We start from the raw sequence: 16,656 nt of genomic DNA, 5'->3' as shown, positions 1-16,656 counted from the left end.
AGATAGAAACCAGGAAGTTTAATGTTTTAATTGAAAATCCCAAATCATTATATTTTACCAATAAAGACTCAGGGGCCAGATGTGGTGAAAAGCCTGCTAATTCAGACAGACAGAGAAAGCACCCAGCTTAACTTCCTACTAAGCTCACATCCCAGTGAAAAAGGCCCAAAAGACTCACTAGATCAGCTGAGAGCCCAGGAGGAAGAGGCCAAAAATCCCAATGCAGAAGGCTTCCTAGCTCAAGGCCCAAAAAGCCAAAGGACAAGGAGAAGAGGAGCTCAAGAGCTAGAGAGCTAAGAGCCATAGCGACAAAAACTAAAGCTAAAATCCCAAGAGGTAAAGTCCAAGAGCTAAAAGCTCCAAAGACCCTACTTACTTCTACTCCCTGTCTTAAATACCCCTCAACTCAAAGTCCTTGAGACCGTTTAATCTCTGTCAGCTGGTTTCTTTCTCCATCTCTTGACCTAGGGTTAATCTCATTAAATCCTATTTTCAGGTAGCTCTTGGATTAAAGGCGTGTAAGGTTGGCTGAACAATACCTTAATCACCTGTTTACAACAAACAGAAAGTTCTTGGAATAAAGGTGTATTAGGGCTCAAGTACAAGAAACAGGGATTTACAGGTCAATCTCAGGGTTCACAGTGGGATGAAGGACAGATTTTATAGTTCACAATGTCAGGGTTCACAATGGGATCAAATATAGGTTTTTACAGTTCTCAGTTTCATGGATCCCATTGGGATCAAATATTCTGCAACAGTCTAAATTCTTTTTTTCATGATAACAGTATATCACTGTCAGTTTCTTTTTTAGCTTTTTATTTCCTTCCTTCTCATATTCATCCTTCACCCTTACAGCCTCCCCAAACAAGAAACAAAACAAAACAAAAACAAAAAACAGCCAAGCAAAGAAACAACAAAAGCATAGAAAACATCTTATTGTGGAAGATGGAAGATGTCACAGTGTCTCACCCGAAGTATATCTCTCTGTCCACTCAGCTTCTCTTACAAATGTTCATTGCAATGAGTCATAGGTCCGGTTCAATATTTCTGGCTTCTGTTACATCATAGATAGTCGAACCCCCTGGAACTTTTCTCAGTTATCCTATTTTTCCCTGTGTCATGGAAATATTACATTTTTGAAACAGCAGGGCCAGCCCTTTAAGGTGCCCCAACCTTTTGCTATCTCAGATCTCTGGATCTGACCCTGGGTGGTAGCAGAGCTTTTCAACCCACTGGCTTTCCATTTTCTGATCCACTAGGGTGAGCTCTGTCTGGAGCACTGATATGGCCAAGCCACCTTATATTGCCATCAGCAGGAGGTAGTCAGCTCTCCTTTCCACAAGAACATACATGCATGCTACCCACTTGCATTCTAGAAGCAGTGTTCATTGATGAGCAGGCTTCCTTATGTCTACAGCTGGATAAAACCATAGGAAGCACCCGTGGCAGGGTGCAGGTTGGCAGCAGTTATTTTGACCTTTTCTTCACTCTCAGTACGATTAAGCCATTTTTTAAATGTATTTATTCAATTTACATTCTGGTCTTGGCCTCATCTCATCTCTCCTCCCAGTTCCACCTTCCCTCCTTCTTCCCTATCCTCTTCCCCTATTCCTCAGAAAAGGAAAGCCCTGCCCTCACACTTTCCATGCACCCCAGCTCATCAAGTTGCATCAGGGCTGAGCAAGTCCTCTTTCCTGTCGCGGCCTGTCAAGGCAGTCCCGTCAAAGGGAAGTGATAAAAAAAAAAAAAGCTGGCAACAGAGTCCATGTCAGAGACAGCCCTGGATCCCCTTATTAGAGGACCCACAGTAAGCTTGAGCTGTGTGCATTGGTTACATTTTTTAGGGGGCCTGGGTCCAGGCCATTCAAGATCCTTAGTTGATGCTTCAGTCTCACCAGGGATAAAGATAGAGCAGACAGAGCAGAGATTGATGGAATGTCCTACCAGTGTCTGGCCCAATCCAAGACCCATCCACATGGGAGAGAACCAACTACTGATACTATTAACTATACTGTGCCGTGCTTGCATATGGGAGCCTAGCAGAGTTGTGTTCTGAGAGGCTCCACACAGCAGCAATTTAAAACAGATGCTGCAACTCACAGCCAAATATTGGGCAATGTGCAGGAAGCCTTGTGGAAAAGTGGGGAACTGTGAAGAGAAAAGGTCCTGGAGGTGACAGGAGCTTCAGAAGACCAAAGGAATCAACTATCCAGGGCCCAGAGGGACCTGCTGAGACTGAAGCACTAACCAAGGACCTTGCATGGATTGGACCTAGGCCCTCTACAAACATGTAGCTTTTGACTTCATGTGAGTCCTCTAGTAAGGGCAGCATGGGCTATCTCTGATATGATCTCTTGCCAGCTTTTTATTATTTCCCTCTGGCATGACTATCTTGTCAAGCACAGGGGAAGAGGGCACATTCAGTTCTGATAGGACTTGATGAGGTGGGGTGGTTGGGAGGGAGGTGTCTCTCCTTTTCTGAGGAATAGAGGTAGGAGGATGGGGGAGGGTGAGGGAAGGTGGACTGCTGAGGAGGGATGGGGCTATGGCCAGGATGTAAAGTGAATGTGTGTGTGTGTGTGTGTGTGTGTGTGTGTGTGTGTGTGTGTGTGTATGAGTTTAGGTGATTCTAAAGTAATATTTTGTGTTATAATTGAAAAATGTCCATAATTTCCTCTTGTTAATCAGCATATACAATATGTTTTAGAGAATAACAGAAAATAAAACATCTTTGCTAGGTGGTAATACCAATCATTTTATACCATAAAATGTAGATTGAACTTTGAGATACTGGCAAATATTGACAGCATAAAAATTAATATGCAATAAAATATCACAGTATAATATGTACTATATGAGGCATGGACAACTATGCTTAAGGAGAAAGAAAACAAAAACCCTTAAAAGAAAAGCCTTCAAACGTAACTATGGGAATGAATGTGCAGATATTTCTGGGAGAAATTTCATAGACCATGCTGTAATGCAATATTAATTTTTATGAAGTTCCACAGTATGTAGATATTTAATATAGTTTTACACAGTACAGTTAGTAATGTTTCTGCTCTTTTAAAGTGCAGGGAGCTGAACAACCCTTCTTGACTGGGACAATATGTCAAGATTTGAATATGGATGCTGTGTCCTATATGTATCTGTCTACGTCAGCTCATCATCCCATTATTTAAACTACTCTTCAAACGACAGGACATCATTGACACTACCCATAAAGCTAACTAGTCCTTAAATGCTAAAACTATGCATTCAGTTTTCTCCTTCAAAGTGATTCATTTGCAAATATAAATGAATGCTGCGCCATGCTTTAAAATAGTCATGCATCTGATTATTATTAGCCAAAATAGAGTGAATTTCCTAATTGTATTTTACTAATCCACATAATATATTTAAATTATACAAACTATCATTATAATTTATGAGCAATGTAGGAAATAACATATTTACCCTCAAAGACTTCTAGTAATTTACATTTGTGAACAGTTTCACAGATTGTCTTATGCAGATTCCCTTTTTAAGATCCATAACCTCACTGGCCCCCAGGAAGTTATCTAGGTTTCTGGTACCAGGAATGATTTCTTTCCTGTTGAGTTATTCTTGAGTCCTGTCAGAAAACTTGTTTACCGTCAATCCGTGTGTGCCATTACTGTGCATCTAGAGATGTCTTGCCTCTGGCCCATTATTGCAGGTCATACACAGGTGCCATCACTGGGTAGGACTGTTAACTATAGCTTCCCTGGACAGCTTGTCCTGTATTTTTTGATAACATTGAAGCTAGACTGCAGGAAAGAGGCATTGACATTAGAACCTCCTAGAATAATATGAGTCCTGTGTCCCAGGTAAATGCTTTCCGCAGCAGCTGCAGCCTACCTTCAACCACTGAGAGGTAACTAAGAGCAACAGCGATAGTCTATTGTTTTGAGAGTCATGTGGACTAGTCTGACAGACCATTTACAATCTTTTTTAATGCCTTATACTGGGGATTTTTATTACTTTATGGTTCTTGAGAGATTCCATGTATATGTGTAGGTGCACGTACACACACTTATTTGTATTGTTTATAATTTAGGTAAATAAGATTATGATTCTTTGAGGCCTTTTATACAGCCTTAGTGTTTTCTGTCCCTCCTCCTCCTCCTTCTGTACTGAATATCCTGCCATATTCCAAGTTGGAACCTCCACCTCATTTTTTTTTCAGTTTCCTGAATTTGAGAATCGGACAGGGACATAGAAGTAGTTGGTAACTGTAGCGAGGAGACTGGAGATGGGCAGAAGGGAAAGAAAAGGAAAAAAGTTATATAAATATATTTTAGTGAAAATACATTAAAATGTAAAGATAAAAATTGTAAATTGTTTTAAGTTAAAAAATGCATAAATTTGAAAGGTAAATGTAGTAGAGACAAGAGCAAAAATAGGAGGAGGAAATGGGTGTGCCTTTAATCATACTATATGCATGTGTGAAATTTTCAAACAATAAAAATAAATTATGTGAAAAAAGAAGGCCATGAATATGAGAGGCAGCAAGCAGAAAAAGGAACAGGAAAGGATAAATGAGATAATTATACTATAACTTTAAAAAATAATTACTATTTCAAAAGCAAAAAATTACCTTACTGGGACATGGGAAAGGCAAACACTTCTCTTTTTAAGAGTCTTCTTTCTGATCATTTGAAATTTGATCATTTGAAATTCGACACCTGGATTGTTTCCAGCGTCTGGCTATCATGAATAAAGCAGCTATGAACATAGTTGAGCAAATAACTTTGTTGTATGATGGAGAATCTTTTGAATATATATATATATATGTATATATATATATATATATGTATATATATATGCATGCCCAGGAGTGGTATAAATGATTCTTGAGGTAGAACTATTCCCAATTTCCTGAGAATGGCCACATGCAGAAATAAGCGAATATATTCATATCTATCACCATACACAAAACTCAAATCCAAGTGGCTCACAGATCTCAGTAGAACACCAAAAACACTAAATCTATTAGAAGAGAAAGTGGAGAAGATCCTTGAATTCATTGACAAAGGAAACAATATCCTAAACAGAACACCAACAGCTCAGCACTAAGATCAACAATTAATAAATTGGACCTCATAAAACTTGAAAAGCTTCTGCAAGCCAATAGACTCTATCAATAGAACAAAATGACAGCCTACAGACTGAGAAAAGATCATTACCAACCCTCCATCTTACAAAAGGCTAATATCCAAAAATACGTAAAGAACGCAAGGACTTAAACATCATCAGACCAAATTATCCAATTTTTAAAACGGGGTACATAGATAAACGGAGACTTCTCAAAAGAAGAATATTGAATAACTGAGAAACACTTACAGAAATGATCAAGGTCCTTAGTCATGAGGGAAATGCAATTCAAAAAGATTCTGAGAGTTCATCTTACACTGGTTGGAGTGGCTAAGATTAAAAAACTCAAGTAACAGTACCAAGGATTGTGACCACTGAATAACGCATTCCTATTATGTAGCCATACTATCCAGAAGTGTGTGCCAAGTCTATGTTCAAGAAACATCATTTTTTTCCTTATAGTTGTAATAAGGCTAATTAAGTAGCTAATTTCTGTACTGTGCTCTGTGAAGGACATCTGTACATTTTAAGTGCTTGGAATAATAAAACATTGTGTACAAGAAAAACAATTATTTTACAAAAATTTAAACACAAGCATTTAGTGTAACTAAAAACCCTTTTATATGTGTGGAGATACTAGCAGAGACTTTGTATTTTATTTGATATTAATCTTATTTCTTATACTTCTCACTGGTGAATCCTCACGAGAACTTTAATATCTGAATTACACACACATAATATACATATAGTAATATACAGACACACACATCTGTGGGCGTGTGTGTGTGTGTGTGTTGTATTTCTTTCTGTTGCAGTGATAAACACCATGACACCATGGTGAAAAAGGAATTTGAGGACCAAAGAGTTTACATTACCAAACACTCTCAGTTGATACTTCATTCGTGAGCAGACTCATGCCAGAAACTCAAGGCAGTAACCTAGAGCAGAGAGAGTTGAAATAAAGAAAACAGGCTCCTGGCTTATAGTCTCTGGCTCACTTAGCTAACTTTCCTATACAGATCCTTCCTACCTCCCTAGTGATGGCACGTCCCACACTGGACTGGGCATACCTACAAGCCAATTATCAGTTCAGAAATGCTTCACACACATGGCCCCAGACAGGTCTGAATTTTGAGGTCTCTTCTTTCCAGGAGACTCTCTGTATGTGTCAAGTTGACAGCTAAAGTCATGGCAATCATAATAAAACATGTTCACTGCTCTGTTGTTTTGCCTTTTAGGAAGCAACAATTAGATAAACAAGAAACTAGAAATTAAATTACATTATCCCTCAATCATAAAATCATTATTTAAAAAAAAGTACATTTTTTAAAAAGTTTAATTTTAGATACAAAGGTATAGAATTCAGATGTAAGGTTATTCTTCATACACATTAGATATATTTCTACTCTAATATGAGGTATTGTACCCATATGACTCAATTATATATATATAATTGGTCATGGTTTATAAAAGTTGTTGCCTGTGATGCTAAATCTTCTCTTAGGTGAATAAATATGTACCTTCATGGAAATAATTAGGCTGGGAAAATAACTCATTTGCTAAAATGCTTGTTTTACAAGCATCAAGACCTGATTTAGATCTCTAAATTTTATTTTAAAAAGTAGGCTTGGTGGCTGGCAATTGTAAGCATAGCACTCAGGAAGTAGAGACAGGTAGGTTGCAACAGCTTGTAGGCCAATCAAACTAATCTGCTTGGCTAATTCCAAGCCATTGAGAGGCCTTGCATCAAAAAAGTGGACAGGCCAAGCAACAACCCTGAGTTTATTCTTTGCCCTTCATATCCTTATTCACACATCCACCTGCACCTTCATTTCATGCATACATACATACCCCTAAATACCTAAGGTTCATTAGTATATTAATGCCTGCCTGTAATCCAACTAGGTTCCTAGTTAGAAGTTCTCAAACATATAAATTACAGATTTAGACTTGTGAAAATTAAATTAAAATAAATTAATTCTCTAGCCTTGTTTTCTGTGCGATATGACTGTCAAAATATTTTCTAGAACCTAGACCATCTCATTTTAAGGTGGGCTTAAACAACCATACTGTCTGTTTGCATATAAGAAATGTAGAATCTTAAATTATATCCAGATTTCATTTGTTACAATATTTGTTTTAATACAGATAATCTCTGTATATAAATTGTAAGCACATGTAAAAAATTTGGTGATAGGAAAAGATTAACCATCTGGGAAATAGCATTTGTTTCTCTTTTCAAGAGATTTCACCTTGAGAGATGGAAATCCTTGGAGAACATCCTGTCATGCTATTTGGAGTTGGCATATATAAGTTCAAGGTACACCTTCAGAGAGTAGGAGGCAGAACTGCTCAAGAGACTGTGATAGGCGAGACTTTGCTAACTCTAGAAGTGAAGAAGCCCTTGGACATATTAATCTTTGATTAGATGGACTTCAAAAACAGCTCTGAGACTGAGGCATAGACCCTGGTCTCTTAGCACTGATGACTGTGGAATGCTCAGCACACGTGAGCCCCTTACCAGTATTAGTGATTTGGCAAGTGGCAAGATAAAATTTGGTGCAGAGACTTGGAAAGAAAGAAGGTGAGTGTGTTCATCTCAAAATGTGATTAAAGTCACGAGTCTAGAAGAACCACTGTGAAAAGTCAGAAAATACTCCCCAGTAGCTTCATTAATTATTCACAGAGTAATCTTAAAAGCTTATAGAATACACCTGCTATGTTTCCAGTTCCTAAGAGTACAGAGTTTAGTCCTTCTGCTTTCTGCTGTGGCTCACATTATGAAGATTTGCTGCTTAGAAGTTAATTTTCTTGTATTCACTAGGACGTTTGAGGCAGTTATGTTGAATGGAGATTGTTTGCATGATGTCTTCAATTCCAAATATAAAAGAAGTGAAGCTTTATCAGAAAATTGGAATAGTTCTGTCCTCATCTCTGACTTTTCACATTTTATGCCCAAGAATGAGGCTCTGGTTTCCTTATTTAAATCAATATTAATGTAGTTTAATAACTTACATATCATACACAAAATAAAGCTCTCTTTTCTTTTGCTTCCTTTAGAATGTATTAAAATCACAACAAATCAGCACATTACTTAAGAAAAAGTATTTTCTGGATGACTTTTATTTTATATTTTATTATGACCCCATAACCCATACACCACGCATCCGTGTATAGCAGTGCTCCCAAACTTCTGGAACATACATAATGTCATTTTCGTTACAGCATAGTGGGATGAATAGTTGAGAGGTGTTGTTTCTGATGAGAACCAACAGGCTTCTCCAGCATACAGGACAGAACTCAGCAGCCCAGCACACTCACAATCTTTCCTGATGCTTGAATTGCCTGTCCTTGAATGTGTATTGCATATCTTATATGAGTCATTATCACATTATAACCACTGCGTATTTATAAATGATGTCTCAGAGGTCCATTTCCTTTTGCACGATCCAGGTATTTGTGGGCTTAACTGACTTAGTAAGGATTTATGCCTTGATGTTTTTATACAGATTACATCAAACAAATTATCTTGAATGTGATGAAATATATTCAAACCAAATTTTATATATTCCTGTTTAATTTTATGTATTCCTGTTTAAATTTTAAAGTAAAAAAATTTTCATCGTTTGTGGATCCATTTTCCTTGGGTTTGGTTTTTTTTTGTTTTTGTTTTTTTTTTGACTTCTATGTCTGAAGTTATAGTAACTTTGAAGACATGCTGGCCACAAGAAGTACCCCTTACCATGAGAAAGTGGTGATGCTCAGCTTAATCTTAATGCAAAAAGGTTTCATAGTGTTTGACTCCTTAAAATCCTACTAATGTTGTCATTCGTACGATGATGACTGCTTTTCAAGTAACTAGGTTCAATTACAAGATTAGACCTTCTCTTCTGCATTGCAGAACTTATAGGCCCACTAAACTAGATTTAATTAGAGACCTAATTTGAAACAAAATGCTTCAGTAAATATGGTTGGTATTTTTAATTTATCCTGATAATCATTGGATGTCATAAGCTGTTTTATAAGCAAACAATTTCAAAGAACCATATTAAGTCTATAGGTATTGGAATAATTGGATAGCAAAAGCATTTTATAAATTATAAAACATAAAATGATTAATTAGTGTTGCATCTTTGAATTGAATAGAGGTGATTCCTTTCAAATATTTTATGAGTGTGAATTTACTCATTTTTTTTCTCATTATGAAACATTACTGTGAATTTTGGTACATTTCTGTACTTAGTGTAAGCCCATCACAATGCAATAATAATATATTCAATTACAAGATTTATTTCTTATCCCTCACAGTTTTATTTTGCCTGAAAATTTTTATCACCTAGAGGAGTCTAGTTCTAATTAACATATGCTAATATGGCAGATTTAGACTGTGAATTTTTTACCTCCTCTGTATGTAGTTTATTTTATCCATGTTTAATAATATAAAGGTATATGTTAAAATTAATAAAAATATTTTAAAAACATAAAATAACAAAATAAAATATTGACAAGAGTTATAGGCACAGGAACAAAGAAGACAGTCTCAGTAACTATGACATATGTAACATTCTTATCTATAATCACTATTTTTCAGATATTCACCCTAATTCACATGTGTCGTTTCTAGACTGTGAATTTTTTTAAGCAGAGTGGATATCACTTTTCGTTTTACTGCTGCAATGCGCTGAGGTATTGTCATTTCCTTTGTATGAGCTCCCAGTCTACCTACAATGAAACACAAAACTTAAATATACTAACGATTAATGAGGTAATGGTACTGGCTTAATGTAACTGAGTGCAGAATATGGATAGTTGATATAATATTAAAATCAGTGAATCTAAAAATAGAATGGGAAATAGTTATTTACAGCTGTGGAGGTGATATCAAGAAGAGCTAGAAATTAAACTGAAGCTGTTCTGTGGAGATTCTATTTTCTCTTGGGAATAAGGCTATGAGTACGAGCAGAAAACGCAATTATTATTGCTTTTCTACATAAACATTCTTACATTTTGCACTGGTTAATTTTTAATGCTGTTTTTTATCTTAGGTGACTTTGATGAATAACAGTATTTGAGTAATAAATAAATTAAAGCATGTTTCATATTCATGTTTTATATCTCATTGAAAATCAACTACAGACATTACTCTCCTACTGTAAATTCTGAAATGACCACAAACTAGAAAAAGTTTGCTTCAAGTTTTTTATTAATGTCTTAAATGTGAAATCCAGTAATTGGATTATGACAAACCTACTCATAAGTCTATGATGTTTGATTTTTAATCATATTTTGTATTTTAAAAAAATTATTATGGCAAGTTCTCTCATTAAACTTTCCTTCAATTCTCTCAAGACTACCTGAAAGATCCAGCATATGGGAATTGTTACAATCTTATTAGATTGGTTTTCTGGATATTTGCTGCTAATTTCATATTTTATGCCATTTGTATTTCATTTTTATTTTTAGAAATTCCATTGGGATATGTTTTAATATAAGAACACATAGTAGTAAAATAGAAATATAGAATCCATTGTTTGACATCCAAAGACTAGCAAACATAAGCCTGAGATAATGCACTTACATAAGACAAGCCAGGCTTAAAACTCTTCAGCAACAATGAGAAGATACATCACAGCTTAGTAAGAAAACGCATGACTCAAGTTTGAAAGACTACAGAAAAAGATAATGAGAATATTTCTGCAGGCATTACTGTGCTGTGATTAAAAAGTGTTAGAACAGCATCCATAAAGACATTGAGCATTTGGGATATCTAAGCAATATAATTTAAAAGGTAACACACACACACACACACACACACACACACACACACACACACACACACACACAGCTTCAAGATAGCCATTGTATATTTTGTGACATTTTACTCTTTAATATATTTTGACAACATTTTTAAAAAGTTTAAAACAACAGGTCCTTTGTCTGACAATAACATCAGGCATGGATTTCATCTTCTGAGAGAATAGATCTATATTACCATGATGTTTATGCTACCATTTTACTAAGGAGAATGTCTTCCACTCAAAATGATAATTTGCTCACAGAGCTTACAGCTGGATAGGATTTCTTAACATGGTGGGGCATGCCTTTAATCCCAGCAATCTGGGAGTCAGAGGCAGGAGGATCACTGTGAGCTCAAGGCCAGCCTGGCTACACAGAGAAATCCTGTCTTGGGAAAAAAGAAAAGACTGCTGAGCATCTTTTTTTTTTTCTCCAGTAGTGTCCATAGTAGCTCCCATACTGTGAAAGATAGCCACTGGGGATGAAACTTGCAGGCCAGGGTAGGTATCTTGGTATCTCTGTTCTTTATGATGTGAGTACAGGGGGACTTCAGCAACAAAGCCTTGTCACTGAGCCCTGGAACATAATCAATAGCATTGAGAAGAGCCTATAATTTTTACAGGGGCTAATGAACCTTCCCTCACTGGCCATCAACTCTAAATAGAGAACCAATTATCCCAAGGTGATGGATAAATAAAAAGATCAATGTCCTCCAGACACTAGGGGACAGTGGCACACATGAGCTTAGAGTGATTGTGACAGTAAGCCTAATTCTTGTGCAAGCACAAACCAGAGCAAATCTCTGAATGGAGTGTGTAGATAGGCAGGAAAATTCTCCTCTACCTCAAAAGCTACTGGGAATCCTTCTCAGGAACAGTCATAGGGGAGGAGAATATTGGGAAAATGGGAGGAAGGGAAGAATGGGAGGATACAAGGGATGGGATAAATATTGAGATGTAACAAGAATAAATTAATAAAAAAAATTTTTAAATGCTAATAATAATAATTCTATTCTATCAAAAAGTACAATCAAATATTTGGGCTATTTCCTACTCAATATTTAAGAAACAAACACATCTGCCAAAATAATTTTCACAATTATTTATGCAGACAAATGTTCTCAAATATCCTGGATAAAACTTAAAAACACATAACTGAAGTTCATAGAAGATGTGTGTTTAAACTTGTAGTATGCTGCCAAGATGCTTTTTGCAATGTTTCAAGGTTTTCGTATTTTACACCATTATCAAATGCTGTGTGATGTGCCTAGCTACTCCTTATCTATGATTGGCATTGCCGCAACTTTCTAAAATCCCATTCCAATGTACACCTAATGAAATCATTTTGAATTTATTGATGTTTAATTTAATGAGCCTATTCTCATATACATATTAACTCTTCACATACTGATTTTGTAGGTATATTATTTTATAAGGTTTTTTTTCCAGTTAACATATTCACTTTACAATAGAAAATTGCTGTTTTTATGGTATCACTTATACAAATACATCATGTATTTCATAGTAAGCTCTTTGACAGCTATATTTAATTACTGTGGGTTTGGCACCTCATTTTTATCCCTTTAAGCTTTACAATATTTTTTATTCTTTGAAATTTCATACAATATGCTTTGGTCATATTCTCTCTCCTTCCCCCATCTTCTCCTATGCCCATGCTCCTCCCACTCCCATGCAGCTTTGTGTCCTGTTGTTTCAGTTTTCCGATCCTGGTCAATCTGTTCCACTCGGATACTCTTGGATAAGTAGTCTCCTGTGGCATGGTCAACTTGTATGGTACTGCAGTTAGGGACATGCTGATGTCTTCTTTCAGCAGTTAAAGACTGCCAATAGCTCCTCAGCTGTGGTGAACTTTTTACTGGACTCCCCTTTTCTATGTCGGGACTTGGTCTGGCTTTGGCTTATATAAGTCCTGTGTGTGCTGCCACTATCACTGTGAGACTTAAGTGCAACGGGTCTGCTGTGCACAGGTACAGTTTTCTTGTAGTCAACCACCATCTCTTATGTGCATTCTTACCCCCTTTCATTGTCATTCCTGAGTTATTGGAAGAGGGCTGTACTTTTACATTTGAGTGATGAGAAAATTAGTTTTTAATATAAAGTTAATGACAACTTCAATTATGCACACACAGAGGCACAATCACACACACACACACACACACACACACACACACACACACACACACACAGAGGTTGCTGTCATCTCATCATTATATGTCCAGTAATCTCTAATACACTCCCTCCCCCTTACAAATCTTTCCCACATACATGACTTTATGTTTTGTTTTTGGACCCATTTATTTTAACAAAGTCATCTATATGACCATATGTTTAGAACTATCTGCTGGAGTATGAGGAGATTATTAGTTAGCACACAACTGAAGACTATGTTTACCCCGTTCCAGAATCTATTAGTAGTCCATAGTTCACAATGGGGAACAGAGGTGTCAGGTCTCCCCTACGCAACAATCTGTGGTCAGTTATGCAGAGCTTCAGTCTTTTATGGTCCACTGAGGCCCTCACTGCTGTGAAATAACGATTGCTTTGGTTGGTAATTCCAAGAAGAGATTTTTTCACTGATCTCGTATTTTGGTTCTTAAATTTTATGTTCCCTGTCATTTTATGATTAGAATCACTGTATATTTTATCTTTTCTTTATTTATATATGAGTTTCTACAAAATCTTGAAGTTGGACTCTTCCAAGGCTATCTAGAGTTTCTTCAATATTGTCTTCAATACCTTTTATCTTACTCTGTCTACTTAAATCTTTGAGCTTTCTTGAGATTTAAGTTGTTATCTATGTAAGACATAAATGTTTACATTTTAAAAACATTTCAAACTTTTGACCATTTAATAACTAAAGTGTAACCCAATTAGGAATTTGCTTTGTATACACAATGATTAATTCATTCACAATTCAATAGTATAGAGGATTATTATACTTTCCTCTCATTTTATGTGTTCTTGCATTGCAGTCTTTCTTAGTTCACAGCATATAAATGGGAAAATTAAGAACAAAGCTGTCTTTTCCACCAATTTTAATGTGTAGAAACGGCCAATTTTCCCTCTAAGAGTTGTCAATATGAACTAACTACTCAAAATATATTGTAGATTTTCTGAAAAACAGGATGCCTTTAATACTCATTTCTTTCCATAGTAAGTAAAAAGATACACTGTACTAGTCAAGGCTGTTATTAGTAAGTCATGGGAGTAAATATGGGCTCTTTGTCCTCATGCCCTCACAATCTAGTAAACCACTAATAATCCTGCTCATCTTAAGACCTAGTTTTGAGACCACAAACCACTTTCTAGTAGCACCATATATCTAGTACTGAATGCAATGGCTGCTCCAGATGTCATATAATTTTCACATTTGGAAATTTCAAGACTGGTTATCATAATAATTAGAAAATTTTAAAAATCTGAAATAAGAACTTTAGAGATCCGCTGGAAAGATTAGATTTTTGGTAATCATTCACTGTTTGTAGGGAAAACTTGCTTACTCAAGAGTGTTACTTTTTCTCACTGATAATTACCATATTTCCCAGCATATAAGATGACCCCAAATTTAACTTTAACTTTTCCAGTTAAAATATAGAGTTTGTAGCCTGAGTCTGTTGCAAAGACTGTGCATTGATAGAGGGGTAATCTTCTATGGTGAGTGTTTTCTAACTCTATATTTTAACTGGAAAAGTTAAATTTAAAGTTAAAGTTGGGGGTAGTCTAATAATGTAGGAAAATATGGTTGTCAAAGTGTAAAATTAGAGGCATTACTTTGAAATGCAATTTTTAAAAATTTGAACTCATTGATGGTATATTACATGAAATGAATTCTTAAAATTTTAAGAGTGTTTAAAAAATAATAAAGGATAATTTATATTTATCGAAAGTAATCCATTAAGGTAATTATAAAAAGAAAAAAGGTATTTTAAGTCAGAAATAATTTATATGGGGACTTTGTGTGCAAGGAAAAGAATAATAAAGTCACTCTAACAGCCTTATGATTCTCTCAATCATTCAGGATCTTAATGAAGGACATGGCATCAGGAAACCATAGCACAGTGACTGGGTTCTTCTTGGCTGGACTCTCAGAGAAGCCAGAACTCCAGCTGCCTCTCTTCCTGCTCTTCCTAGGAATCTACATAGTCACTGTGGCAGGGAATGTGGGCATGATCACACTGATTGTACTCAGTTCCCACCTACACACACCCATGTACTATTTCCTCAGCAGTCTGTCCTTCATTGACTTCTGTCAGTCTACCGTTGTTACTCCTAAAATGCTGGTGAGTTTTGTGTCAGAGAAGAACCTCATCTCCTACCCTGGATGCATGACTCAGCTTTTCTTCTTCATCATTTTTGCCATTGCAGAGTGTTACATATTGGCTGCCATGGCCTATGACCGCTATGTCGCCATCTGCAACCCCTTGCTTTACAATGTAACCATGTCCTATCAGACGTACATTTTCCTGATTTTGGGTGGGTATATTATTGGGGTGCTCTGTGCATTAGCCCACATAGGCTTCATGATTAGAATTAGTTTCTGCAAATTATATGTGATCAATCACTATTTCTGTGATCTTCTTCCCCTCTTGAAGCTTGCATGCTCTAATACCTATATCAATGAAATGTTGATTCTGGTTTTTGGTACATTTAACATCTCTGTCCCAGTCCTGACAATTATTACTTCCTATATCTTCATCATCGCCAGCATCCTCCGCATTCGCTCCACAGAGGGCAGGTCCAAAGCCTTCAGCACTTGCAGTTCCCACATCTTGGCTGTTGCTGTTTTCTTTGGATCTCTAGCTTTCATGTACCTGCAGCCATCATCAGTCAGCTCCATGGACCAAGGGAAAGTGTCCTCTGTGTTTTATACTATAATTGTTCCCATGCTGAACCCACTGATCTACAGTTTGAGAAATAAAGATGTCATTGTTGCTTTTAAAAAAATGATTGGAAGAAAACACTGATGTATTTAGAAACAACATGAGTATTATTTAGTAGAACAACACTGTCCTGAAACATATACTTTGGAATGACACTAGTAATTTTAATCTACTTGTTACCTTGATAATTTTTACTATTATAATTTTCAATATGTATTTAAAATTCAATTTTCTGCACATATTATCCCATATTGTTTCACAGAGTTAACAATGTAAACAAATAATAAAGACAAAATGGTTCTATATGTCCATAATGGTCACTCCACCATATATATATTTGGTGTGTGTGTGTGTGTGTGTGTGTGTGTGTGTGTGTGTGTGTGTGTGTGTATTTAAAACATTCCCTTAAAAAAATTAATTGCAACAAAATGACACTTTCCTTTTTAATTCAATTTTGAAAATGTCATATGTAAATCATGTAATTTCCCTAGTCATCCTATCTCCCTCCAGTCACTCCCATGCTCCCTATGATTTCTATGAAATTAATTGCTTCTGTAAAAAAGAAAAATATATATACTGGGAGGATTATCTTTGGGAAGACCAACTCCTTTCTTGCCAGTATTTAAATGTATAAAGCTCTTCATTTAGAGTGGATTTCACTTAAATTTCCCCCTTCCACATTAGTATGTCAAATGGTATCATTTTTTCTCTTGTTTCAAAAACTTTATTGTTGAAATTTCATGATGCCACTTCTCATAGAGGACACAATCTCAATCCCTGTGCCTGAGGATATGGAATTTTGTTGTAGATTGATTAACTATGGCTCTTCATGCCATGATCAATTG

The 16,656-nt window shown here is 36.0% G+C and overlaps 1 protein-coding gene across 1 annotated transcript; it reads left to right on the top strand.

The window, feature by feature from the left end:
- Positions 1–14,956: 14,956 nt before the first annotated feature.
- On the top strand, positions 14,957–15,895 carry LOC127198306 (olfactory receptor 8G1-like). Its single transcript, XM_051156202.1, has one exon. The coding sequence runs from the start codon at positions 14,957–14,959 to the stop codon at positions 15,893–15,895; it is 939 nt and encodes a 312-aa protein (XP_051012159.1).
- The last annotated feature ends 761 nt before the right edge of the window (positions 15,896–16,656 follow it).

The sequence above is a fragment of the Acomys russatus genome, chromosome 14 (genome assembly GCF_903995435.1).
Source record: "Acomys russatus chromosome 14, mAcoRus1.1, whole genome shotgun sequence".
NCBI lineage: Eukaryota > Metazoa > Chordata > Mammalia > Rodentia > Muridae > Acomys > Acomys russatus.
The sequence above is the reverse complement of the archived record's forward strand: the minus strand, read 5'-3'. Positions and strand labels throughout refer to the sequence as shown.

What these genes read in the sequence shown, in the direction of transcription:
- LOC127198306 (XM_051156202.1), top strand. Translation starts at nt 14,957, where the DNA reads ATGAAGGACATGGCATCAGGAAACCATAGCACAGTGACTGGGTTCTTC.